The 27,925-nt window shown below is 37.4% G+C and overlaps 4 protein-coding genes and 2 non-coding genes across 9 annotated transcripts in view; 2 read left to right on the top strand and 4 right to left on the bottom strand.

Moving 5' to 3' along the window:
* LOC113037726 (connector enhancer of kinase suppressor of ras 3-like) overlaps window positions 1–5,684 on the bottom strand; it is a 42,591-nt gene extending 36,907 nt beyond the window's left edge. The window contains exon 1 of the mRNA XM_026195071.1: window positions 5,485–5,684. Coding sequence (XP_026050856.1) covers window positions 5,485–5,536 — 52 coding nt within the window. The 5' untranslated portion in view covers window positions 5,537–5,684. The remainder of the gene's footprint in view (window positions 1–5,484) is intronic.
* Window positions 5,685–7,131: 1,447 nt separating this feature from the next.
* On the bottom strand, window positions 7,132–7,247 carry LOC113037975 (U5 spliceosomal RNA). The gene has a single exon (XR_003274719.1). It is a non-coding gene; the product is annotated as a U5 spliceosomal RNA (small nuclear RNA).
* Window positions 7,248–7,688: 441 nt separating this feature from the next.
* LOC113037972 (U5 spliceosomal RNA) lies at window positions 7,689–7,804 on the bottom strand. The gene has a single exon (XR_003274716.1). It is a non-coding gene; the product is annotated as a U5 spliceosomal RNA (small nuclear RNA).
* Window positions 7,805–12,756: 4,952 nt separating this feature from the next.
* LOC113121233 (uncharacterized protein C1orf198 homolog) lies at window positions 12,757–16,329 on the top strand. Its single transcript, XM_026291522.1, has 4 exons — window positions 12,757–13,125; window positions 13,994–14,044; window positions 14,124–14,654; window positions 15,393–16,329. Exons 1-4 carry the CDS (start codon window positions 12,838–12,840, stop codon window positions 15,447–15,449), a joined length of 927 nt encoding a protein of 308 aa, XP_026147307.1. The 5' UTR covers window positions 12,757–12,837; the 3' UTR covers window positions 15,450–16,329.
* An 838-nt stretch (window positions 16,330–17,167) lies between these two features.
* On the top strand, window positions 17,168–22,338 carry LOC113121235 (C-type lectin domain family 11 member A-like). The gene is made up of 4 exons (XM_026291527.1): window positions 17,168–18,340; window positions 18,982–19,093; window positions 19,406–19,597; window positions 19,741–22,338. Exons 1-4 carry the CDS (start codon window positions 18,230–18,232, stop codon window positions 20,136–20,138), a joined length of 813 nt encoding a protein of 270 aa, XP_026147312.1. The 5' UTR covers window positions 17,168–18,229; the 3' UTR covers window positions 20,139–22,338.
* selenol (selenoprotein L) lies at window positions 21,786–27,563 on the bottom strand. Of its 4 annotated transcripts, none has more exons than XM_026291525.1 (10): window positions 27,357–27,542; window positions 27,146–27,227; window positions 27,002–27,055; window positions 26,720–26,765; window positions 26,048–26,175; window positions 25,539–25,653; window positions 25,286–25,408; window positions 24,203–24,340; window positions 23,222–23,358; window positions 21,786–22,881 (listed from the first exon to the last, which is right to left on the bottom strand). In XM_026291525.1, exons 1-9 carry the CDS (start codon window positions 27,457–27,459, stop codon window positions 23,239–23,241), a joined length of 909 nt encoding a protein of 302 aa, XP_026147310.1. In that variant the 5' UTR covers window positions 27,460–27,542; the 3' UTR covers window positions 21,786–22,881; window positions 23,222–23,238. The 4 variants fall into 4 exon arrangements, with proteins under 4 accessions (XP_026147310.1, XP_026147309.1, XP_026147308.1 ...); XM_026291524.1 differs by having other exon boundaries at window positions 23,212–23,358; window positions 27,357–27,540; XM_026291523.1 differs by having other exon boundaries at window positions 21,786–23,358; window positions 27,357–27,541.
* Window positions 27,564–27,925: the final 362 nt, after the last annotated feature.

Here is a 27,925-nt window from a genome sequence, read left to right as displayed (position 1 = left end):
ACAATTTTTAAACTGATCGATTTTCAAAAAGGCTTCATTAAATAAACATGAGTAACGTTACGTAACACACTGCACGTTTAATAATAATAATTCCTTACATTTATGTTTAAATATCAAAACGAGGCACGGGTGCTTTTATATCGCTGTATTTCTGAAAGAAGACTTGCATGTTATATGCGTGATAAAGCAGCATGTGAGGGTACCAGCTCTGCTTTGTTTACAGCTGTTACTGCGGAAACATCTATTTCTAGCGCTTTATGTCTTTGCTTTAAAACATCTCCGGCTGGCAAATAATGAATTAGCATTTTCATTAAGTCCGCCTGATCCACACAGAAAACACATTTTGTTTGTAATCAAAAAATATCTACTCTAGAGGGACTTGGCTGTTGTTATTGATTCTATTTGGAGTCTACCGGAAGTTAAGTTAGGTCCACAAAAGCGCTCACGCGCATTAACGTTTGTTTATGTTGATGCCGTTGAAACCGTCTATACATGTTTTTTTTTTTTTTTTTTTTTGCCTTGCCGATGTGTTCGAGGCAGGACTTTTATTTTGACGACGCTGAAAGCGGAAGCGCCTGAGCGTGCACACAGTGCTCACACTCTCTCTTGTTCGTCGTTAAAAGTTCTGTCTAACATGTACAGAAGTCTGTCTAATAATCAGCTAGAACAGTTAAACAAAGGAATTAATATATACAGAAAGTATTATAACGATTGCTTTTATATTAGGCCTATTAATAGAAAGGCAAACATTATAATACGCTCTTGTTTGCCGTCAGCATTAAGCAAATACGCATTTATATCATTTAAACAAATATTTGAATGACTAATGAACATTTAATTTCACAAACCTTGCACACTTATTTGAATCCAGCTGTGAGATCTTGTGAAGTGTGTATGTGTATCCAGTTGACCACGTGTTTTCTGTGTGACGGTCGATCCGTGTGAATTAAACTTTAAACACGTGCAACGCTTTATGCATTATTTATTTGTGAATAATACTTTCACCCTAAATTACAAGCATATTTCTTTTACACATTTACTTTTAATTCAGTCAAATGATTTAAATATTGTCAAATGTCAAATTTCTTAAATATTAATAATACAAAACAAAAAAATCGTATATATCGGCTATCGGCCCCCCTGGTTTCCGAGATATCGGCATAGTCTGTCAAAAAACACACATCGGTCTACCCCTAGTGTAAACTGGTGTAGTAATAATGCAAAATATTTAAATCTTTAAACCAGAATAAGAATAAGATTTATTGGCAAATATGAGGATTTTCCTCGGTGAAGCTTATAAAATAAAATAAAAAAGTATCAAGAATGGATTAACTAGTCTATCAACTCAAAATTGCAAAATAACATCTAAATAAATAAATTTAATTAAACAAAACAATGCTAACCTAAACTAAATAAAATGAAATAAAATAAAAATAATTTTACAAAGTATAAGGAATGTCAAATAAGACCTCAATGAGTTTAGGGTTGTCTGGTGAACTTTTGTTTTAGTGGGAAAGTGATCTGCCACCAGAAAACATTTGAGAACTACTGCATTAGCCTTATATACATAAAAAAAAAAAAAAAAATACAAATCTGTATCTTCTGCATATCTATTCTAGATCCTCGAAACTTACAGTTTGAGTTTGACTGAGTCACGGTTCATAGGAGAAAGTTGAAGAAAAGAAGATGAAGTGGATATTTGTGGATGGAGGTCTGTTTACATGAACACATGCTCTTCAAGCCTTCGAAATACGCATAAAAAGAAAGGTACATTTCAAGAAAACAGCATAAAAACCCCATAAACATAATCCATTTGATAAACTTTACAATTCATTTCAAGTCATTCATAGCCACAAAAGCTTTTTGTCAAAAGGAATTCAATCTGTATTTCGCAAAAAAATCAAATAAAACTAAATTAAGATGACTAAATAATGCCAGAATTTTCATTTTATTTAGATGATCTCATTAAGACAAACTAATAAGTGGAAGTTGTCAAAATAAAACTCCTAAATGAGGAGGAAATAGCCCAACGGTCCCATGTCACAACAACTTCTAATCTTGTTTAGAAACATGCCTTTAGATTTACACACTTAACCTGGGAGGTCAATTTAGCAGAGATAAAAATATCTCATGCTGAAACAGTTACCAAACTTGAAAAAGTTAGTCTTTCTCGTGGAGGGAAACAGACACTAATCATATCCAGTGACCCCACTCACATCCAAATGACTAACAAGCTTGAAAGCACCATATCAGAGGGCAGAAGCACCCGAGCTTCAGTTACAAATGAGAGGGTAGTGCGTCTCCTCTCCCATCCCCTGTCCCGTCCCCTGTCCCGATGCAGTCAGAGCGTCAGCAGAAGCAGTGTGTGTTTCTAAAGCTTTCCTTCTGAGCCTTCGGAGACCTGAAGAATGTTTATTGTTCTCCGAGTGCTACTGAAACTCCTCCAAGTTTCCGAAACGGTGCGGAGCGTTGCTCTTCCACTCCATATCTAGGCCTACATGAATCATCCGCCAATCCATTTTTGCCCTTTAGAAGACTTGTAAGAAGGGAAATATGCAAACAAAATATTTTCATCTAAAACAGAGCATGCATCATACTGAGGGCTCGAATGATGTCACAGTCTGTCCACGCCCTCCTGCCGGATGAATTAGATCAGAAAACCAAAATTATCCTAATTTATCATTCTTTTTTTTTTTTTTTTATATCAATCTTACTATTAAAAAATAGCATAAAGCTATTTACTATTAAACACAGACTCTTCTGCTTGGCTGGCCTTGTCATTTACTAGCGTATACATTGTTTAGCTAGCCTTCAGTATAGTCTGCTCATCAGTGTGGACACGTGCTTAGTCGTCTGAGCTGTGAATAAGTGAAGTTTGGCACGCATTCCACAGCCTGGGGGGTCAATAGAGGGAATGTTTGCTCCGCCCCCCCTCTCCCACCAGAAACAAGTGTTCGCATGGAAAGCAAGAGTGGATGAAAGAAACATTTGGTGCATTTAGTGTCCCTTTCAGTGGTGACGTGACATCAGTCTTCTCCATCGGCAGGAGATGAGGGACAACAAAGGCAGTCGTGGGGGGAGAGAGTTTCCTCCAGCCAAACCCTTTAGATGTCAACAAAGTGTCCACGAAGTCGGCTGTCGTGCTGATCCTTGGGGTAATTCCAGTGATATAACAGCTTCCTGTTTGAGAAAGTTTGTGCTCATTGAGACTCAATTATCCTGAATAAATTCAGACAGATAGATAGATCTCTTTTGGTGGCGGGGTGGTGCTAGTGTGTGTCTGTGACTCAGAGTCAACGTTGCTAACAAAGACGAAACTGTCGTCTCCGCCTGATACGCAAACAGTTCAACCGCAGTCACGCAACTCACTCATGTGTGACAATGATTCGCAGACGAGTCCCAAAAGCACCTACAACACAACCACCACGAGTCTGCGATATGATAGTGATGATGATGTCAGGGAAGCAGTGATGTGGCCAGGATGTACAGAAGAGAATCGATCAGGAAAGATGAAACGTGTTTACTGTACTGAGTGAAGCGTGTCAGTCTGCTGAAGTACGAGGACGTGTTCCTGCACGATTCCTGCTGATAATACATGATCACATCAACATCTGCAGGCAATGCGGCGTATTTCTCCACCTGATCCGTCTGAACTGCACTGGGGGATCTACTCTATGTGATATGTGTTATGTGAAAGCATTGCTTGAGGAGGGCACTTGCATATTTGAGAGTCTAAAGGTCACGTTTTGCTAATTATCCACAAACTTCCGACAGATTGCTTCAAAAGTAAACAGTTTTCATAGCTAATAAAATACACACCGCGCTGGCGACAAGGAGCTGGGGTGTGAACGGTTGGTGTAGCGTGACCTCACAGGAACATGCTAACAGACAGTAACGGTTAATGCTTTATCAGTGACTCAGGATTCGAATGCAAACACAAGGCCATCCTTTAATCCTGAATCTGTGAAGTTTGCTGATACCACATCTGTTCACTTCTGCATCGTCTGACATAACTTTTATTGTCTCAAACTGGCGTCGGGAGAGATACGCTAGTCCTTCATTAGCACGAAAGACCAACCTTTCCCCAGAGTCTGAACAGCGGGTTTGAAACTTTCAAGGTGGCTCGGTTTATAATTAGATGCTTCTGTTGTGTGTGAATGGCTTGGACCCAAACCACACCGCATGGCCAGTCTTTTCTGGTTAGCAGAGAATTATAGGTATTTCAATATTGTGGCGGACCTTGACGATTTACTCAAGGTCTCTGCTAAGTGAAAGTTTTTTATGGTGTTGTTTCAGGCAGTTGGAGCAAGATGGAGAGCAGGTTTGGAAGCGTACAACTCAACAAAAACAAGTATTAAAACAAAATGTGGTAACTAAATATCCTGAGATCGAAGTCTTTTGTCTAATACACATCTGATGCACTGTCCTCATCAGTCACTATTTCTAATTATAAACTTCATACCCGCTATAACTCTGGAAATGCAATGCAGTCTTTACTACTGAAATGATACAGAGACTGAGATCACAGAATAAATACAATTACACACAGAAAGGCTTTAAATGCTAAGCACGAACACAGCTTTCTAATTTAAATGACCAACCACAAGAAGACATTTGTTTATGCAAATAAACCTTTGTCTCTTCAGTACAATAATACACTGGGAGTTAAAAACTTCCATTGCTGCCATGTATCTTGATATAAAATTTAAAACGTCCCTATTATTATTGCTATTATTGCTATTAGAAATGTAGGTCTCCTTGTATGTTTAATCACCAACATGTACAAAAGCTGGTTTACAAATAAGATTATTATGGATTTGTTTTCAGATATGAAGAGTTTGACAGAAGTTTGACAGACCAGTTTGGATCATGCTTAGGGAGGAATAAACAAACACTGAGTTGCTGTATGTGGTTAGGGATGTTGCCTTTACAAACATTTACCATAGTAACTAACCATAGTTTCTGACTAGAGTTACTATTATTTTATGGTCACACTTTATTTGAAGGTCCTAATCTCACTATTAACAAACAATAAACTATGACTTTTGTCTCAATAAACTCCTCATTGACAGTCAGAGAGGTAGATGTTAAGTTTAGGTATTGGGTTGGATTAGGGATGTAGAATATTGTTATGCACTATGCAAAATATGTGCTTTATATATACTACTAAACAGCCAACATGTGATGCAACTAATAGTGAGAATTGGTCCCTATACTAAAGTGTTACCATTTTTACAATAAAACTGTGGTTATCAGTCAAAATGTATCAATCAACATATAATATAAGTAATAATAGCCATATATATGAAATATTTATTTTAAGAACTATTAGTTTTCTTAAAAACTGTTAATAAAACAAAACAACTGAGTTTATAAATATATGTATATGTATATATAAAATTCAAATAACTATGTGAACTATGGTTATCGTGTTTCATTTTTGTAATGAATTAATTAAATGATGTATTCTGTTAAAGTGCCTACCTCTGATCCAGTCCACAACCTGAGCCGGTGTCCACTTTGTTATCGGCTCCATTCTTCTGCTCAGATATTCAGAAAGTTCTCAAACTCTTTAAAGTTAAATAAAGTTCCCTAATCTACACTTTAGCGTCCTTTCTCTCATGTCTAACCACTAAACACTAATGATCCGATCACAGGAACTCACAGACCGAGACTGAACAGAGAGAGAGAGAGAGAGAGAGGGAGAGAGGGTGGGAGAGAGAGAGAGGGTGGGAGAGAGAGAGAGAGAGAGGGAGGGTGGGAGAGAGAGAGAGAGAGAGAGGGAGGGTGGGAGAGAGAGAGAGAGAGAGAGAGAGAGGATCATCTTACACTCACAGGTCATATTAATCATCTGTCTGGGGCAGAGAGGGTCAAACACTTGACATATTCCCAAACATGAGGACAAATATGAAGTATGTGTTTCTCATACACGCTATTTAAGCTTTATATTACAGGCTACTTGTGGAGTTTCCTGTAAGCAAAAATAAAGTGACATGGTAAAATTGTGAATATTTGAATATATAAAAAAATATACATCATTCATGTAATGGTAAACATTCATTACTCAGTCTCTCTCTCTCTTTCTCTCTTTCTCTCTATCTATCTATCTCTCTCTCTCTCTCTCTCTCTCTCTCTCTCTCCCCGTAAAAGTCTTTACTGTTACTTTTCATCCTTTGGTAATAAATATTAATTTCTATATATTATGATTATTATTACTGTCACAAAACGTTCATACTGTGTTTAATGTATATGATATTGATGATATCTGATTCTATCGGCACTGAATGATTACAATGATTGCTGACAGTCTCCATATAATGAAGAACATTTATAAAAAGAGGGAAATATATAACGGGCACATTAAAAATACATTACTTATATTATTATATAGTAAAAAAAATATATATAATGACCAATTATTGAACGACACAATAATAAACAATATGATATATATAAAAAACAGTAAAATAGGAATGTGCCACGGCCACAGAAACACGCATCTTGGTTGTGAGTGTTTGTTTATCGCAGGATCTGTTGTGATGTCGCCCTCTACAGGACAAGGATTGAAAGGGTCATAACCGTAGACTGTATAAAAAACAGATCATAACCTGCCTGGGGTACATTACTTCAAACCAACAGATGAACTCTTTCCAATGTTTTATATTTATATTGAATGTCAGTGTAGTTTATTTAAAGTGTGATTTGTTGTTTTAATTTCAGGTAATGGTTGGCTCAGCTTCACAGTACATACAGAGTAATCACTCACTGATTAAAACTGTTTTATTAATACATATGCAGTAACAAATAAAACACATTTTCAAAACATTTTCAGGCAGAACTATCTCGGAAAACCATAATGTCTTGTCTGACACAAACACAATAACAAAGTGATGAGCTTATCTTGGCAGACACAGTTGAAAACACAGTATAACTGGTTTCTCTAATGTTTTGGGATAAAAAAGATGCCTACAATTGAGCTCAGGACTATTGATCTTGCATCATTGACTTCAGTAACCTTTAATTTACACTTATCTTCACATCGATGTAATGCGTAAAACATAAACTCTTCCTCTACGAAATAAGCTGACCATAACAGCGCTATTATAATTCTGTTTTTAAACCGTGTTAAGTCGCCCCGTCATTAAACAGGGCAACAAAAAATTAGTTTATACTCATTGTGTTCCTCCCCACGGAAATCTTTAGTAAAAGGCGAAAGATTTATACGATCTGAAGAGAAACATGAGTGTACTAACTCTGAAACAGCAGCAGTACGTACTTCAGCGACAGAAACACACTCCACAAGGACGGTGAGAACATGACTGACACACACTACTCAGTATTTCACACTGACCTGTTTGCTGTGTGATGGTTACTTAGAAAAATCTGTGCACTATGATAAAGCAACCCTTCCACTCTTTGCTTTCTGTACTTTGAAATGAGAGTTCGGGTCAATAAAAATAATGGAGATTACACTAAGCGATGGCTTTAAGACTGACACAGATTTAGCTGACCTAAAGAGAGATCCATCGTATCACTGAATATAAAACCAATACTGATCTCTTCAAAATTTCATAAGTAGAGTAAGGTCGTACTAACATCACAAGACCAAGCAAGCATTGTGAGCAAACCTTATATTAATTTAATTGAATATTGTAAGCATATCTTTCTATTGTTAAACTCATTTAGGAAGCCCCGTGATTAAACAGGGCATCAAAAAATTAGTTTATACTCATTGTGTTCCTCCCCACGGAAATCTTTAGTAAAAGGCGAAAGATTTATACGATCTGAAGAGAAACATGAGTGTACTAGCTTTGAGACGTTTGCAGTACGTACTTGACCGATAGAGACACACTCCACAAGGACGATGAGAATACGACTGACATCAGTACTGTTATATATTACAACAGAACAACCTACACTAATGTTAAATGAGTATGTTATTTAAACTGTATAGTAAATTTCCATGTATAAAATAAATTAATAAAAACCTAAGCGAAGTTAAATGTACCCCGTTGCATTGTGGGTAAAATAGCTTACTTCCGGATTCGTCATCACTCTCAAGGAATCCGCTATTTTTAGTTTAGTTTTCTGGCTCTGTAGAAAACAAGTGTTACTTTTTCAAAGCCTTTAGTAACAACACCAGTCTCTCTCACTGTGACGAACATTTTTAAATGTGAATTGCTTCTTTGGTTAAACACGTCTGCTAAGTGAACTAAAGGGCATGCAACACTGTATTATAATAATGTATATATCATAATACAGCAAGAGATAAGGCACAATTTATACTTGTTACAAAAAAAAAAAAATCGGATTCAATAGTTTTTAAGATTAATGCAAACAATTATTTAGACTTGTTCGGTGTGACGTCATCGCGGTGTGGGCGGAGTTATTGGTTACTGGTTAAACCATGGTTAAAACTAGAGTTGTTCCGATTCCGATACTAGTATCGGAAATATCTCCGATACCACAACAAATTCTGGCATCGGCATCGGCGAGTACATGAACCCATATACCGATCCGATACCATTTTCTTAAAAAATACCTAGTTATGACCATAGACAGTAAAATAAATGGACACAGCGACCCCATTGGAACTCAACTGAGACAAGTGAAGCCCATTTTTAGCGTTTTTTAGCACTTCCGTTTCTGACGCGCAGACTCAAACTAAGCTTGACGACGTCAGCAACCTGTCTGACAGATGTAGATCTTCTAGTAGCTGTGCGTGCAAACTGCCATCGTTAATCTTGCAGAGACAGCGAGCTTAAGCTGGGAGTTCTTTGGCGTGAGTGAGCAGGAGTAAGTATTCTGATTAATTATTTTGTATAGTATTTTAAAATGTAACGCCAGTACGCCATATTAAGTTAATTGCCTGCGAGCTTCTCCTCCTGTCTGTACGGTAATGCGACGGAGAGCCGAGTGGTTATGACGCAATCGTTAGCCTATTTTTTACAAAAACTGTTTCTACGGGGCCATAATGTAACATAGAAGTTAATGGAGCCCTTTATACATTGTTGTGTATCTTTAGAAATAAATAATGGACAAACGAAGTCTTTAAACGCCTCAGATGTAAAATTATTCGCTGTCAAAGTGACGCCAAAATGAATGGGAGTCAATGGGAATGCTAACGCAAGTGAAGTTCTGCTAAAAGATGGCAGCCCCCACCCGACTTCAACTTCCGGTCGAGTTCCTTGCCGCCTGGTTATGACCGCAAGCTTTGCCTAACTGCTGCACGGTTCTTCTTCGCTGCTCAAAATGCATTGAAAACACAGGAAGTTGTGCTGTGTTGCCACAAGCAACCCCTGTTTAGAGCAGCGAAGAAGAAATGAAAACGCGTTAGCAGCCCTGATCTATATATGACTGGATCACTCATCACATTCTAAACTGCCAAAAGACAGTGAAGCCGCTTCTATATTATAGATCAGTGGTTAGCAGTATGTCTCTGTAGTACCGGTAGTTACAGACTCTCGAGTATATTCAGTACCGGCAGCTGCGTTCAGTCGCTTTCGTGTAAGTCAAAGCGCAGGGCTCCAGACAGTAGCCGAATATATACTAGTGTCTGTGAATATTAAACTGCAAAATACTATTTAAATATTACTCCCGCAAAATCTACATCTCTGTGGGTGACTGGCACAGATGCGCGAGAGCTCGCTGTTTTGTAGTCTCTGCTGTGTGTCATGAGGACACGAACGCATAAACCGTCACTTCATGAGAATTTACCGTTTCATTTGAGAATACTGTCATATCATAAACACAGACACTCAAAGATCTTCATGGCAGCCCATTAAAATAAATGTTTGGTTTACATGAGTAAATTGACAATATATAAAGCTACTGTTGTAGCCTACAGTAATAATAATACGTCTCTATAATAATAATAATTATGCCTAGATGGTTGCTTGTTTTTTACTTGTTTTGTTGTAAAGAGATTATCTGATTAATAGATCTTTTTTTATATTCCTAGACTTATTTGTTGCAGTTTTTTTATACAGTTATATTGTAAAACTTAAATACCTTTTTTAGTTTGCGGTGTTAGATTTTTGGCTGCATTTGAAGTTCTTTTTTGCATATGAAAATAAATAATACTGTCAAATTCATGTTAGATAATAAAAATACTGTAATAAATACAGTAGTTCACCATGTATTTGTTCATGTTTTATTGAGGGATCTGTCTGAAGCACACCATAAAAAGAATTCTAGCAATTTACACAGGGCTAGTAGTATATACAGCTGTATATACAGATATACACCCAGGTATCGGATCAGTACTCGGTATCGGCCGATACCCTGAGCCCAGGTATCGGAATCGGTATCGGGAAGAGAAAAAGGGTATCGGAACATCTCTAGTTAAAACAACGTTTTGCTACACTAACCAGTTCAACCATGGTATTTGTAGTAAAACTATGGTTATATGCTATAATTGGTCTTAAAAACTCCCAAAATAAAAAACATAAAAACCTGGCTAGCCTACTATACATTTACTATAGTAATACCATGGCTAATTTTCTTAAGGTATTGTGTATAATAATACGAAATAAATGTTTTAATAGATTATGACATCACAAAATATCAGGGAGTGAGTTTATCAGTCATATATTACGGTGCCTGGGAGAAGACATGGTCGGTTCACCTTAGTTTTGTCATAGCCACGACATAATAACTCATGGGAACCTGATAGTATTTCATCGCCACAAGATATTAAAGAGTAACTAAACCAACTTTTTTTAGTTAATGATCTGTAAGAATGGGGCTTTTTTGGTGCTGTTCATTGATTTGAGTAACTTTTTTTGACATTTGAGTATAAAGTGTTTTAATTCTACAATGTGTAAAAACGTCAGAGTGCTGCATGCCCTCTTCAGAGAGTGGAAGTCTTCCTAAAGAGTGGAAACATGCAGTAATTATTCCAATTGTGAAACCAGGGAAGAAACCAGATAATAGTTCCTATAGACCAATTGCCTTAACATCTGTTTTATGTAAGATTATGGAGCGCATGGTAACAGATAAACTTGTGGATAAACTGGAGAAAAGCGGATATTTTGTGGAGCATCAGAGTGGATTCAGGCAGGGGCGGTCAACAAGGGATGCTGTTTTAGACATAGATATTGAAATAAAAAAAGCCATCGCCAAACAAGGAAGCCACTGATGCAGTGTTTTTGGACACTGAAAAAGCGTATGATATGCTTTGGAGGGAAGGGTTGCTCATTGCTCTCTATGATGCAGGAATTAGAGGAAGAATGTTTAACTGGATTATAATTTTTTTAAGTAATAGGACTATTCAAGTAAGGGTGGGAAGTGAATTATCAGAGGAACTTGAGATAGAGAATGGAATTCCTCAAGGTAGTGTTAGAAGCCCAGTTCTTTCTGCTTTGAAGAAGGTAGTTGAGTGGGCCAATGATTGGGGCTTTAAACTATCAACAGAAAAAACTAAATACATGGTATTTGGATACAAGAGGAAAATGTCATTATAGCAGTTACACACACACACACACACACACACACACACACACATATATATATATATATATATATATAATACAAATATTGAACAAGTTAAAAATTTCGAATTTTTAGGGATATGGCTAGATGAAAGAATAACATAGAAAAAGCATATTGAGATGGTTTCGATTAAATGTGGGAAAATAATTAATGTCCTAAGGTGTGTGGCTGGGTCTGATTGGGGGGCCAGTGAAACTATGATGATGATATATAGGGCAATGATAAGATCAAGCATTGATTATGGATGTATGGTATATGGGGCAGCTCCTTCAGTAATTAAACAGCTTGATGTAGTCCAAGCTAAAGCTCTTAGAGTGTGTAGTGGGGTGTTCCAATATCTGCGCTATAGAAACAGGGGAGATGCCATTGAAAATAAGAAGATGTAAACTTGGTCTTAGGTATTTATTGAAATTAAAAGGACAGATTGGAAAATTACCAACAAAAAAAACGGTTGAGTCAGCATTAGGAGTTTATGGGAGCAGCAAGATCGATTAAAACAAACTTTATAGAGACAATCAAATCCATGGCAGGTGATATTGGTATTATGGAATTGAATGTATGTCCGCCAATATGTCGGTCAGATTTACCTCTGTGGTTGATTCCAAATCCCAATGTGGATTTATATTTTTAGAAAACAAATAAAAGAAAGAAAGATGTCAGAGGTTGTGGTGGAGGAGATAAAAACCAGGCAGTGTCAAATGTGGGGAGGCCATCTAGGTGGGGTTTTTGTGGGTTCCAGCGCACATGGAGGGTAATGAGGAGGCAGATGAGATGGCAAAGAAAGCAGGAGGAAAGGGTACAATTTAATTTGCAGTATGGTTCATCAGATTACACAGAAATAATAAATAGGTCAGTAAAAGAAATGTGGCAAAGGTCATGGGAGTGTGAAAGGAATGGAAGAGCTTATTATGTAGTTCAAAGAATGGTAGAGAAAGAAAGATGTAAATACAGATGTCAGAGAAGAGATCCAGTATAACCAGTATGAGACTTGGGCATTGTGGGCTGGCTCTGATTGGAAAACATCCTGATGGACATTGTGAATGTGGAGATAAGGAAACAGTGATGCATGCATTGGTACAATGCAGGAGGTACTCTCATCAAAGGAGGAAATTGATCAGGGAACTGGGAGAAATTGGAGAAACTGTTTTTAGTGTATGTTCTTTATTAAATTTGGACAGCTGGAACAAAGTGAAAAAACTGACGGAATATCTGCGAAGCATTGGAGTATACAAAAATATATAGAGTAGTATAAGCTATAAATAACCCCAACGATTGGAGAACAGAGGAGGGCAGCAATACGCCATAGACGCGTCTAGCCCAAATACAAGAAGAAGAAGAAGAAAGATGGCGGATCAACCGCTACTCACGGAGGCCAGAAAGATGGAGTATTTCTCCTCCATCAATTCAATGGCCCGTAAGATTATGGAGGAACGGGAGAAGATAAAGGAGAGGCACGGCTCGGCTTGGGATCAGATGAGTCCGGTGGACCAGGACACGGCGATAGACGACGGTCTGCTGGATCCGCGGATCCGGGCTCGGTACGCGATGCACCGAGTGGAGCGAGAAGAGCTGGTCTGCTTCCCGAAACTACTGCTCCTCACCGGACAGAAGACCGTGCACTTCGGAGACGAGGTGCTGATGTTTGGGTCGCCAGGTGTTAAGTTAGAGCTGCTATTGTTTCATTGAAGACTCGTTGTTTTGATTATCTTTAGTAATACAGAGCTTGTCTTTACAAAACAATTCCGTTATGACGTGAACAAATAACGAACCTTCTGTGTTGATTCATAGATTTAATTGATTTGCTACTTTTACATAATATCTGTTAATGTGACAAGTAGGTCTAAATAAAATGGTTTACTAATGTCTTTCAACCAGCTGCTAAAAAAGCGAAATATATATTAATGTTTTAACTTCAACAATAGTGAAATTTAAGTTGCATCTTTTCACTTGTTAAACGTCTGTTTTATTTGCTAAACCACTTACTTATTACTTTAACTATTTATAATTTAATACGTTAACATTTTAGTAAACAGCTATTGTCAGATATCTGTACATTAAACAGTTTCTGAACGAATTTGTCACTTATATCTAATATTTAAACTTTATTTAAATAATTTTTGAATATCTAGGCTACCAAACCAATGTGTCAACAAAATAAATGTGATTTTATTTTATTTATTAGGCCGTTTACTAAATATGTATAAAATATTTAAATTAAATCTGTGCCTCTTCTAAAAATTCTGGTTTAAATTTAGAAATAAAATTTGTAAAGTGATGATAAAAAAAACTTTGCCAAACAAATCTCTTAGAAGTCTATATATTGTTAATATTTATGAAAGATGTATCTATGAACCACTTATTAAACAAATCCGTGCACTGTCTTTATATTATGTATTATATATTTTGTGAGATTTCCTATTCAATGAAATAGAAAAGGCAGATTAAAGGAGTATTGTCACATCTTATGGCTTGTTTACATCTCCGTCTCTTTTCTTTCAAGGACTTAACATGGCAAGATGAGCACTCGGCTCCCTTCTCCTGGGAGACCAAGGTAACTGGGCCACCTCTGCTAAAAATACATATTTGTTTTGCTAGTAAAAGAGTAAACAAATGTGATCCCTTCCCAACAGAGTCAGATGGATTTCAGCCTCATCTCCGGCGCTCCAGAACCTTCCGTTCCCTCCTCCGTGACCGAATCTAAACCCAAGCCCGGTCAGAGCACCAAGCTGCCCAGCACTGACGAGTCGTCCTTCTGGAAGATCAGCGCCGAGCGCTCGCGGCTGGAGGGCGAGAAGGCCGAGTTTCAGTCTCTGACGCCCAGCCAGATCAAGTCTCTGGAGAAAGGAGAGAAGCCTTTGCCGTCGTACCTGAAGTCAGAGTCTGAGGATGTGCCTCCGTCACGGCCGGTTCAGCAGAGAATCACCAAACCTCACGCCCCTCCTCCCCCCGTTCCCATCAGTGTGACCCCAACACCTCCCGCTCCCGTGTCCTCCTCCTCGGAAGGCTGGGAACGGGCTCAGAGCACGCTCCCGTCTGTGAGCACTATGGATGATGTGTTCAGTCCTGGTCTGGTCACCAGGTCTTCCTCTCGGTCCAACAGCACTGTCAAAGATGCCGAGAAGGCAGAAAGCTCACCCACCTCCAGTCCGACCTTCTCACAGGTTAGATGGACTTTCACCTTCATTTCATGTCGTTCGATGAAGACAGACAGTTGTGCATTGGGTGAATGCCTTGATGCTCGTCATATTTTTCTTTCCGTTAATTAATGCAGTGTATTAAAACGAAATTCATGAGTACAATGACTTGACTACAACTCTTCTAGAATGAGCATATGAAGAAGTTATATGAGTTATATGAAGAACATAAAGGTTCTTTATACAGAATTTTTTTTTTTATTATTCTTTTAAGAATCATTGTTGACTGAAGGGTTCTTTGCGGAACCCAGATTGGTTCTTTTTTGTTATGTTTGTCAAAATCATCTTCTGGAACCTATATTTTTAAGTTTATCAGGAGGAGAAACTAGAATGCATCAGTAAATTATTAAATTGATTGTGTTCTTCAAAAATAAAAACAAGTTGTTTGGCAGAATCATTTATTATTATTTCTTAGAAAAATGTGAGGTTTTCAGTGAAGTTGTTAGTTATATCGGTTTAAAAACATTAAAAACAGTTTTTCAGAACCAAACCAACATAAATACAAAAGTATGTTTCTCAATATGCTTTATTAACATTAAACACACACACACACACACACACACATAAAATTAAATATATTTTAATTAATGCATTTACTCTTATTTTTACTTCTAAGTCATTGATCCACATTTCCTCTTGATTTTTTTTTTCTACTAACATTTTAACCACAAACAACACTAAATTGATATGTCTCCTTTTTTTCAGTTTAACACAAGCAGCAGTATCCTAAAGACTGGATTTGACTTCTTGGACAACTGGTAACGCTTGCATATCCTGAAGAACCCCTTCCAGATCACAGGAACTACAAGCACCACAAGCCCAAAACTACCAAACACTATCCAAATGCTTCAGTAGTTTCTTTATAGTGCATCCATATGACTGATTGGAGTAAAATCTTCATCTGTCGGACTCCATCTCACTGGTTAGAAGTTACTGAATGCATGAGCTATGATACACTAGATAGGATTTCAAACAGAGCATATGTCGATCTTTGTTTCTTTGGTTGTTTTCACACTTGGTACATTTGCTGGAGTCAGAAGCCATTGTCTCTGCTCTCCTGGACCTGTTGGTCTGCTTTCACACCGTTACTGTTATCATAAACTGTGGTAGGTTTGCAAAAATTCTACCAAAAGTCTACCAAATTCTATCCTGTGTATCCAGGAAACGAAGTTTGAAATCTTAAAGTAGCAGAACAGTGTTTTATATTTTTGTTTGGTGTGACTACCAAACTAGCACAGTACACTAAATCAGTACAAGCCCACTTCTGGATTCCATTCACATCCATTAACCACGAAACATACTGTGGTTCACATTAAACCAAACCCCACTTTCGGACTCAAGTAAAATTCCTTTGCGTGTGGTTTCAGAAGTTTGGAAGATGTATTAATCAAACAAGCCAGAACTCAGATCCACACTAAAACCACTAGTGTGAATGCTACATCAACGTCACTGCCATAATTTATCATATCAATATTTATCAAGACCTCAATACTAGTGTTAAGATGCTTCACTGTACATTTATTGATAAGGACTTAAACGAGACACCATAGTGCTAGCATGGTTTTGACGAGATGACTTGCTCCTTGCTTGTTTTGTAGACTTTTTATATGCGTGCTACTTTTATAGTATGCTTTGAAGTGAATCATTGACTTTTCTCCTCATTCTCCTGAATGCTTCCTTTCTTTGTCTCTTTCCTTTAGCCCGATACACCAGAGATGACTTAATAACTTAAAAAGCAATAGTCAAAATCTCCATTTGCTGTTAGTCCCAAAACATACTTCACACAATTACGCAAATGTGGATGCAACATTAAACGGGTGTTATGGCTACAGCAAACTCCAGAACTCAAGGGGGCGATAGAGTTCACTGAAATTGAATGTGTTGTTCAGGTAGCTAGCTGTTAACACCTAGCTATAACTCGCTCTTCCAATTCTATCTCACGACCAATTCGTACGTATTTTATGAGGTGGCTAATTCGTACGACCTCACTCGATTTTATACGATTTGTCTAAACCCCAGTGTCGGTTAGGTTTAGGGGCGGGGTTTGGTGTACGTCATTCGTATAAAAAAAATTCATGAATTGTACAACTTGTAAAATACAATTTGGCAGAAATCGTATGAATTTGTACGAGTGTGGTTGTATGAATTAGCCACCTCGTAAAATATGTACAAATTGCCGTGAGAACAGACGTGTGAAATCGACGTTTGCATTTATGTACTTAGCTACCTAGGGTTCAAGATAGGATTCATTTTTGGAGCTTTGTTGCGAGATGTTTTTGTTGGATGCGAATGCATGGCCTGGAGCCAGTATTTATGCATTCATATATCTGTAATACAAAATAAGTACAATAAAAAAAGTACACTAACTCTTGTAGTTCGTCTCATTCTTCTCTTGCCTGGTGGGGGGCAGAGTATCACTAATTGAAAACAGAAAGATGGAGCTCTACTCCTAAATCTCGTGACAGTTTTCTGTTTTTGTCAGTTCACTGCCCAGAGTGTTATTTATTTTAGTAAAATATAACAGTTGGATGTGCGTTTCTGTAATTGGTCACATATGTGGCATTTTCAAATATGCTTTATTTAAAAAGTTTATTTCCCCAGGCACTAGTTTTTATTTTGGTGGATTGGTTATTGCACCACATGTTTTGAAAAAGGCCTCGTTAATTTCTGACTGGAAAGTGGTCCTGTAGTTTTCCAAGAGGTCATTCAACGTTCAAATGTTGTTTTGCTATAGTATAGTTGGATTAGATCAGTCTAACAACAGTAGATATCCATGGTTTTGGAGTTAGACATCCAAGCTGTTTATCTGTTTCTTGTACTGTATTATGTCTAGACACAGTCATCTGGGAGAGATTTGCTTAGTTATGTAATGAACTGGATTCTTTTGGGAAAAACTCCATTCTTACATCTGACTCTCTTCCAAAGTCTTCTCCAGAGGAAGTGAGCAAGAAAGTGTCCTGTTTAGAGGACGAGAGGTCCAAATTCCTTCCATGTGAGGAGACAGGACTCAGCTGGTAATGAGACGTTCATCATTTTCCTGTCATTCGGCCACTATTGACTTCTACAGAACGGCATGTTCCCAAGGGACAAAAGCGTAAAAACAAGTCTTGGACAAGAACATGAAGCTCTATTTAAATGTTTATGGAAGAGGGAGAAAGAGCTGTGTCAGTAAAACACAAAACGCCATGTTAGCACAAAGAATGGAAGTGGGAGGAATGAAAAAAGAAAAGAAAAATCCTGTTTGGGTATAAAACTCTGAGGAACAAGCAGCTGAAAGAAAGCAAACAGAAAGAGAGAGAGAAAGAAACCAGGAATCTTTTAGATAAGGTGAAAGGAGGAGGAAAAGTATCCGACAGCTGCAGAGAGGGAGGAGGCTAAAACAAAACAGAGCTGTATAGAGGTGAAGGATAGAGCGAGACAGAGTGGAAAGCGATGTGAACGGAGGAGAGAAGGCTGCTGTTGAGTGAACATCCAGAGTTGTGAACATATATGCAGTAAAACAGAAGGGAGGGATTTATGAAGTGAAGTGATCTGAAGTGGAGATGAGTCTAACAGTGATTCTGGCGGCTGTAGTGGGCTTCGGGGCTTTGTCTTCCTGTAACTCCGGCGAGAACACCACAGGACCGGCCATCACAACAGCCGATCTGTCTCAGGTTAAGATTTTAGATTTGTTTCTATTTATATCTATGTTAAATGCGATCACTGTACCGTGATACTGAATTACTATGGTTTTCTACTTGGGGTTACTGTACCGTTTTGATGAAGTTCAAAATGTGTCAGCATTTATTAAGTGGGAGGAAAATTCAATGGCATACTCTTCTGGTTGCTACAAGACATCCTTGATTAGCAAACACATTACTTGGAAGTGCCCGGCCAGGACTTCCAGTGTGACTGTGCATGTGTATTCTGTATCAGGCAAAGGCTGGAATAAACTATTTGACTTTTAAAATCTGACCAGATTTCAAACCACTAGGCATCACATAATTGGCTCTGTGGGTTCCAGAGCATCAAAGGGTCACAGACTGCTCTGAACATCATTTGTCCTACAGTTGGCTCAAAGAATTAAATCAATTTTTATATCCTGCCGCTGAATGGATTCATAGTCTGAGCTAAAAAAAATAAAAAATTAAAATCTGTGGCTGGCCAAAATTGCAGCTTGCCTCTGAATTTTGGCAACTACTGTGGAGTCTTTCAGAGTGTAAATTGGGCAAAAATATGGGTGGGAGTTGTGTAGTGTATTCCAGCCTTAAATCAGTTTTTTTGATGGTGGTTTTGCTGTCGTTTAATTCTACAGGTGAGAGTGTTCAATGAGGAGATGGTCAGAGGACGAGGGGACACTCCTGACATCATAGAACCTGAACCCACCACTGCAGTCTCTGAAATGGAGAGCACTTACAACTACATCAGTGCGTTAAACACTCACTTCACACGTTCTAATTACAAAAACAGCTTGCACAATTGCAGGTGTTGTTTGTAAGGTAATATTTAATAGTCTAGGTGTGCAAATTAAAAAATAGAACTTCAGTAAGATTCTATCTATAAAAAAAAAAATAATCGCTTCTCTAGAATCCAGACAGTCTATATCATTAGCTACCTAGTCGACCCCTTCCCCCTCCACAACTCAGTCTCTTCATATTCTATTCTTTCACTGGTATGCAGCAGCATAGCTGACTAATGAAAGACTTGATTCACATTTGTCTATTTATACATTCTTGCAGTGTCTAGACTGGCAGCGATGGATCAGGCTATCCACAGGCTCAATGTGGGACATTACACATTGGACATTAAAGTTACACAGCTGTTGGAAAGAATGTCCCGACTTGAGAATAGATTAGGCGACACTGAGGATGCCATTCAAGAAGTCTCGTCCTACTGCAAGCACAATCGCAAAGAGATCGGACGACTAGAGGGTTAGTGGGTTATCTACTGAATCTAGTTTGTCCAGGAATATGTGTTACTTGGGCAAATCGTTTTAAGATGACAGCAAAATACACTCCTTGACACGGTTCTGTATTTGATTCAAATATGATGAAAATGATTGTTGTGGTTCCAGGCTGCCAGAAAGGCCGTAAAATGGGTTACAAATGCTTCCTGGCATACCGTGTGTATGAGACCTACACAGATGCATCCCAGAAGTGTCAGGAGCGGGGAGGACGCATGGCTATGCCACGAGATCGCAAGGAGCAGGAAGCTTTGGCTGAATATGTGAAATCAGTATTCCACGGAAACTGGCCGGTGTGGCTTGGGATCAATGACGAGCGCTCTGAGGGCCTCTACCTGTTTGAGGACACAACTCGTGTCACTTACTTCCAGTGGAGGAAGCACTTCCTGTCAAGCCAGCCAGACGGTGGGAAGCGAGAGAACTGTGTAGCCATGTCTTCAGATGACGGAGACTGGTGGGACACCTACTGTGAAAGACGCATGTATTATCTGTGCGAGTTTGATGCTTGATACTCTCCTCAATGGCTTTTTTTTTATATATATATATCAAGAGCAGCTATTAACTGTTTTATAAACAGTTGTTGCACAGGTAAAATTAGGGCCAGTAAATTTAATGGTCCTATGAAATGGTTTTATAAATGCAATTTTCTTTCCTGATAACATTGTTCCTATTGAAACAGGAAGTTGGAGCAGGACTCTATAAACGATTATTTTGCTTCCAGAATAAAAAATAGGGATAATTTACTCACCCCCATGTCATCCAAGATCTTTCTTCAGTTGAAAATAAATTTAGGTTTTTGAGGAAAACATGCAAGGATTTTTCTCCATATAGTGCACTTCATCGGGGACCAACGGGTTGAAGGTCCAAACAGTAGTTTCAGTGCAGCTTCGAAGGGCTCTACATCAGTGGTTCTCAAACTGGGGTGACAGAGGGGGGTACGCAAACAAAATGTTGAGGTTTCATTGAATTCTAACCCAATTTGAAGTAACATTAAAACCGAACACGTATTTCTGTCAAGCAAAATGCTGCTTCTGATGTAAAAACAGGAAAATGGGAGTGCCGTAAACGGTCAAATACAGACATCCAATTAGCTTACCTCATCTTCTGTAGTCAAAACTGAACACAACACAAGCAGCGTGCATGCAATTGGATGGGCGCTGAATACGTTGCTTTAGCAAATCGAGCTGCTGTTCAATGCATCTTTATTGTAGACCTTCACTAAATAGCACGAATAGCAAATATTGACATGGACTGAGATCGATTTAAACTCTCTTCGATACAGACACACTCGGTGCGTGTTATTGTTTCATGTTTAAGATACGACTAAGAATGCAAATTTCATGAATATCCAAACGATGGCAAATGTGCAATTCATTTTTTTAAACTGTTCAACAACAAAAAAAGAGGTAATATTAAGTGAATATTTTACATTTCAAATGTAGCCTACATTTTAAACTGAATATTGTCATGTTTGTTCTATTTTGCAGCGGAATAATAGTTCCAACGAAATCCGTATCATCCGCGTCTCCAAGCAACATACAGCGGTATTTCATTTGTGAACAAATCTGTGGCTTAGTAAGATTTGGAGAGTCAGTGATTAATAACCCATTCATAGCTACAGCATTTTGCTTCGTTACTGAATGAATGATTGAATGACGCGACGCCTGGCTCATTAAGACAGCGACTTGCCGCCACCTATTGGTGGTTTTATTTTTAAATCTACAAGTATCACTTTGATTTGCCATCATTTATTACTTTAGTTATTATATTAATAATACACTAAAATGGAATGTTAAGAATACGACATAAAACATGACATACAATTAATAAGGATAGGAAACACTTGCCTCTATAAAAGGTTAAAATGCACCTGTAAATCAATTCTTTGTTCTTTAATATAAAAAGTGTGACTGCAGTCTAAGTTGAATGTTAAATGCCCCAGGGGATATGACACTGTAAAAATAAGGCTCTTATCTAGCGAAACGAACAAACAATGTGACGTAGGCAGTACCGAAGTAGTACTCAACTCCATCAAAATTTTCCTCTCCGACTGAAATAGTCCAACATCGTTGCTTTAACTTTTTTTGTAAAAGGTGTTTGATTTAGTCTTTGGGCATTCACTTTATAAAAACTGGATCTTTCCACCTACATCAAGCGTGACATTTTCCAACATGACATGAACATCTTGTTTGACATGGGGTGAGTAAATTATCAGGAAATATTTATTCTGAACTAATCTTTTAACTCCCTGTCCCTTTAAATCCCACAGCAATTTCACTGGTTGAGACTCATTTTATTATAGCTATAAATAATTTGACCCTGTATTCATGAAAATGTTAATGCCTTTTGAATTACATATTGCATTCATGAATCATGTTATATAGCAAATGAAGTAGTTAGCCTACTAGCTCCAGATAGCACATTTGAACAGACTTTGAGGAAGGGCGATAGGATTCTCCTCTGGATCGTATATTGTAGGGTGTAAGAGAAATACTGTATATTTTAAAAAACATATATCTGCTGAAAGTGAACAAACTTTACAAAAAATACAACATCCTATAATCTAGATGGCTAATAAATGCCACAAAACTCCAATATTCATGGGATCTAAAGTCAGTGCTGGAAACATTTGTGATAACAAAGGTTTGAAGATCATGGACAAATGAAAACATACTGAAATTTAATAAATTTAATCTTTTTGATGTTTAATGTTTGTATTATTCCAAGGGCGCTTTAGACGTGTGTTCAAAACTGTGACAGAAATGGGTTTTCTTTTTGTTCTTTATTGTTATAAAATTCTTTAGAATCATGGCTTATTGTTTCAACCCTGTATTTGTTTTCAAAGCTGTGTTTGTTTCACTTGGCCACAACTGAAGCAGGTTTAAAGTGAAATGAGACTCTTGAGCTGTGCTAAAAAATGGAGAAAAGCCCAGTCTCATTCTGGCCAACATCCAGCTCTTTATTCAATGTTGATTTCAATAATCAAATAAATATATATATATAAATATATATATATGATGATCTTAAATGATTATAAAATGTATGTAAAGAAGTTAATTTACTAATCTCATTCCATCTAATCAAGACAGTGATGTGTGATATAGAGGTCAGGCAGGTCTGTAACTCAACAGATGAGAAGCTGCGATGACCAGAGGGTGTAAATGTCCATCAGAAATGACTCTTCACGAATGAGTTTGAGTCAAATCTTCATCCATACGACCTCTGGGGGAGCTGTCTATCTGTGGAGCCGACCTACAGCAACACATTAAAGGCCTGAAGTCAGTCTTTAAACATACTATTTACTATAGAGTAATTAATACTATAGAGTAATTAATGTCCTAAATACTCTGAAATTATATTTGTTTCGTGTTCCCTTTAGTATGAGTCTCATAGTGATACAGTAGCTGCCCATTTTTATATTTTACAGATGAGTAAAATCACCCATTCAGCCCAAAATTTGTACCCCATTCTAAATGGAAGTCTGGCACAAACGTGAACGAGTATTACTTATCAGGAACTGGAACTTCTCGTCGAGATGGCAAGGAAGCAAGTCAAGCAGTTTAACATACTAGACACACAAACCATCAAAGACCTTGTCCTCCAGGAATGCTAAGAGAGGGCAGAGACGGCCGCCAGAATCTGTGGAACTGATGGTCTGTCCGCAGGGCTTTTACACCGGTAGGAAAATATCACTTTGGCCCCCTGGTCCAGAACAAAATCACCACCCATCTGAGAGAGACAGAGGGAGAGGGCTTTTAATCCATTTTCAAGAGTCCTAGAGTCTACAGGGAGACAAATGTTTATGCTATCATTGAGTATTATGCAATGATTTGGAGTTGTTTTTTATGGATCTGGCACATTCCACAAACAGCATGAATCCCTTAAAGCCATTTTTTTCCTCATTCAACAAATCGCCATTCAGAAAATCCTGAGGGTTTTCTTTTTTCTATTGATTTTACACAAGTTTTATCATTTCAGCAAGATTTGGGATTAAATGCATTCTCTAAATGCATCTTAGATCATAAAACTGTTTTTGTTTTTATATAAATGCAGTTTTAGCCAGTTTTATGCATTTTCTGGCAATAGATAATAAATAGACAAAATGTAAAAAAAAACTATATCAGATTAATTTACCTAGCTACTTGTCTTAGCCATGCTGAAGGGTTCAAATTATGTTATTTCTCAGCTTGCAATGTTTTTTTTAATGGTAAAATCATACAGTAGCAGGTTGTAGGACACTTTTTGGGAGGTTTAGATTTAATAATTAAAAACAGCTTTTTAAAACACTGAATTTAATATTTATCTGACACAGGTGAGAAGGTAAACACCAAAATCGGACAACAAAGTATATCCTATTGTGGAAAGATATATTAATATGTCTCATTTCTACTGCATAATTAGAGCAAGCCTGCAAAATACAATTTTGTTGTGTGATTTGTGCTGAAGAAGTGAATTTATGATACTATCATTGTGTAACCGGCCCTATATGCAGGCTGACATTGTACTTTTTACCGCCCTTATGCCATTCTTTTGTTTCTTTGTGTGATATTTTGAATAAATGTTTGCATGTCACCTGAAAGAGATCCTCGAGGAACTCAGGTGGCACATCGGGTAACTGTCGGTTCATCACCAGGATTTCAGAGTAGTGGAGCATTAACTTAAACTTCATCACCTTGCTGACAGATGAACCCAGACCGAACACTTGATACACCTGTGACCCGTCATAAACAGAGCAATCAGCACAAATCAGTATTAAACTACTGTCAAGGTCAATTGTGAACAGTTAAGACAATTATGAACAACACAAGATGCACCCAGCGAGATAATTACATTTATATTTTGCACTCAGGAAAAATGTCTTAAATGATTAATAAGAAGATTTTTTTTTATCCATAAACATTAAATGACCATATATGGAGGACCATTTCTGCCAATTTATTAAAAATAAAGTAAAATGAATTATTGCGACTTCTTATTTCACAATTCTGACTTGCTTCTCAGGATTGCATAATTTAAACTTGCAATTTTGACTTTTTTTTTCTCAGAATTGAGAGATGTAAACTCGCAGCTGATAAACTTTTTTTTTTTTTATTACTTTTCTCGCAATTCTGAAATTTCTTCGCAATTCGGAATTTTTTTGAGTCCAATTCTGAGAAAAAAAACTGTCTATTTACTAAAAAATGCAAGTTTATATCTGAGAATTCTTACTTTACAAATTGCAATTGCATGTGAGAAAAATAGAATTATGAGATAAACTCGCAGCTTTGAGAAAAAACATGCAATTGCAAGTTTATATCATACAATTCTAAAAGTAAAAGTCGGAATTTAGATTTAAACTCTTTAAACTTTTCTCGCAATTCTGACATTTTTTCACCATTTGCAATTTTTGCGAGTCCAATTCTGAGAAAAAGACGGTCTATTTTCTTAAAATTGCAAGTTTATATCTCAGAATCCTGACTTTAGAAATTGCAATTGCATGTGAAAAAGTTAAAATTGTGAGAAACTCGCAGCTTTGAGAAAAAAAAGCATGCGATTGCAAGTTTATATCAAACAATTCTTAAAGAAAAAGTCGGAATTGAGATTTAAACTACTTTCATAACATTAGGATTAAGCAAAGAAGGGCTAATTATGTTACTGCACAGTGGACAATCCTCACCGCTCTCTCTGCATCCAACAGCATGTCAAATTCAAAGCCTGTCTGATCAAGCCAGAATGTGGCCCCTTCGAGAGAACCGTACGAGACCACCAGCACCCGCAACGACTGAGCTTCCAGAAGCTTCTGTACGAGAAAGAGCCAGAAACAGAAACAGTGTTGATGATTCAAAGAACACAGCGATGCTGACTTTGGGACATTTGCAACAGAAAAGCAGCACAGCATTTGACCCTGCCAAGTCAACAGGTTTTCTTACCTTGCTGTTCTTCAGCTCAGTCAGGTGGTCTCGTCATGGCTGTCATCCGAAATGCCGGAGCAACACAAGGAGGAGTTTCTCTCCCTTCCCCAAGTACTGACTTAGAGACACATTCCTACAGGAGCACGGGACAACCACAACATACATGCCATATCAATTTGTGAGCTGGAAATTGAGCTTAAATAGCCACAATCCACAGGATATTACACTTAATTTGAACTGTAATTACAAGAAGTTAAATTTTAACCAGGTAACATAACAATCACTCTCACAAAGCACGACATGCTAGAAACTGGTTTTAAACTACTATCCAAAACCAGTCAAACAACTAAACATTTTAAAACATCTTATACAGTTTAACGTGATAAGTAAGACACTGATGTAATCACAGTCATAACGTAGAGTGATAAACTCTTGCATCTGCAGGCCTTCGTTCTGTTTCAACACATTCTCTCTGTCAGCAGTTCTGGATCGTGGCTTGCACTGAATATGGACAGAAATGATCTCACTCTTTAGTCTGGACGTGTTTAAACTGTGTATCTGAGCGGAGCGTCTGGGCTGCAGGACACTGGGACAGAACTGTGTCACTCATCTGTATCTGAACATCCAGACCTTTCAAAAAACGATCCCACTCCACCTGTCAATCAAACAACCCTCCATTCAGCACACTAAACTACTCAAACACACATAATGTATGTCCTACTAATATAAAATCATTAAGACTATATATCAATTGAAAACAAGCACCCTGTGGACCCCTAAGGGGACACAGTGATTGAAAACATATGTGATAAGAGGAAAAAATATTATTTAATTGTTTTGCATTCCTCCCAAGAAACTTTCCCTTCTCTCGCTGAAGCACTGAAATAGTTTCATCCCAAGTCCCAACTCATATTAAATCCATTAAAAAATTGCTGAGTCTCTTGTGGGAATGCAAAGCATTTTATGCAATCTATTTTTGTTTATTTATTTTTAAATACCATGTTCATGCCTGTGAGGGGCTTAAAGGGGGGGGGGGGTGAAATGCTCGTTTTCACTCAATCTCCTGTTAATCTTGAGTACCTATAGAGTAGTACTGCATCCTTCATATCTCCAAAAAGTCTTTAGTTTTATTATATTCATAAGAGAAAGATAGTCTGTACCGATTTTTCCAGGAAAGACACGATATATATATTGCTTACTTCCAGTTGTAGCAAGCCTTCAACATTATCTCGAACATCAGTGTTTCTGTTAAATTGGGAATCAAATACCATTATTATCATTAATATACTAACATGATATTTGCTATTCAGTACCAAGTACAGGCAAATGTTTTAGATTTTTTATTAATTTCGCTTTTTTTTATAATTAACAACTGACTATTTACATATGTGACTGTTTATTAGATTGCTACTTACCAAATATTAAATTAACTGTTCAGTATGCAAAATATTAGACCATTGAATATTTCCATCCATACTCACTGAAAAAACTTTTCCCATAAATGTTCTGCTTCCTTTTGGTTTTTAACACCCAGACTGTAAGAAAACATGATTTTTATAATTTTGAAATACAACACAATTCTTCACACATGCACCATCGCAATGTTTGAAGACAGATATACACACCTGTTAAAGAACTTGGCACCAGCTGACATCAGACCAAATAAAGGACGAATTTTCTCATCGACAATTTCTTGCAAAGAACCACCTTAACAAACGCAGTAACGTTAAATACAAAACAGAAACATCTTTCATACAGTTGGATTTTGAACTGTACATACACAACACATACATTTGCGCACCAATAAGAGGTAAAATCTCACGCTGTTTAGGGTACCTTTGGCGACTAACTTTTCTACATTTTCCAAAGATGTTCTACCAAATCCGATCAGTTCTTTCAAAGCCTCTATGAGTGTGTTTTGGCCCACTTCAGTAGCCATGACTGATACACTCACTGTACTGATCACCGGTCATCAGCAGATCAGAGATCAGGCGAATACGGAAATTAAACGGTGATTGGTTAAGTCTCAAATGCGCTGAGAAAAGTAACAGGAACCATGTGATCACCACAGCTTTTTCAGTAAGCAGCACGTTTGGGCAAAAATAATTCACGTCTGAATAATGAATGTTAGAAACTTGAATAGAAATTTAATTGGAAATGGACAGTTTCTAATTTAAATAATAAAAAGGTTACTTTATTTGTAACATCTGACCAGTAAGTGACCGCTTCCGGGACTTCATCTAGTGGCTCATTGAAGTACTGCATATCTATCCTGATCAATAAATATAGTAAAAATGGACATTTATAAATATAACAGATAAATAATAACAATAAAAACATTTATTTCTATATTTTAAAATTTTGGTTCACAAAAAGGGAGAATTAACGAAATGTAAGAATTTTTT

The sequence above is a fragment of the Carassius auratus genome, chromosome 20 (genome assembly GCF_003368295.1).
Source record: "Carassius auratus strain Wakin chromosome 20, ASM336829v1, whole genome shotgun sequence".
Lineage (NCBI taxonomy): Eukaryota > Metazoa > Chordata > Actinopteri > Cypriniformes > Cyprinidae > Carassius > Carassius auratus.
Note: the sequence above shows the minus strand (reverse complement) of the source record. Positions and strands in the feature narration are given on the sequence as shown.

Coding starts and splice junctions, on each gene's coding strand:
- LOC113121233 (XM_026291522.1), top strand. CDS start 12,838: ATGGCGGATCAACCGCTACTCACGGAGGCCAGAAAGATGGAGTATTTC. Junction 13,126..13,993: donor CCGTGCACTTCGGAGACGAG/GTGCTGATGTTT, acceptor TTTTCTTTCAAG/GACTTAACATGGCAAGATGA. Junction 14,655..15,392: donor CCAGTCCGACCTTCTCACAG/GTTAGATGGACT, acceptor CCTTTTTTTCAG/TTTAACACAAGCAGCAGTAT.
- LOC113121235 (XM_026291527.1), top strand. CDS start 18,230: ATGAGTCTAACAGTGATTCTGGCGGCTGTAGTGGGCTTCGGGGCTTTG. Junction 18,341..18,981: donor CAACAGCCGATCTGTCTCAG/GTTAAGATTTTA, acceptor TTAATTCTACAG/GTGAGAGTGTTCAATGAGGA. Junction 19,094..19,405: donor GAGCACTTACAACTACATCA/GTGCGTTAAACA, acceptor ACATTCTTGCAG/TGTCTAGACTGGCAGCGATG.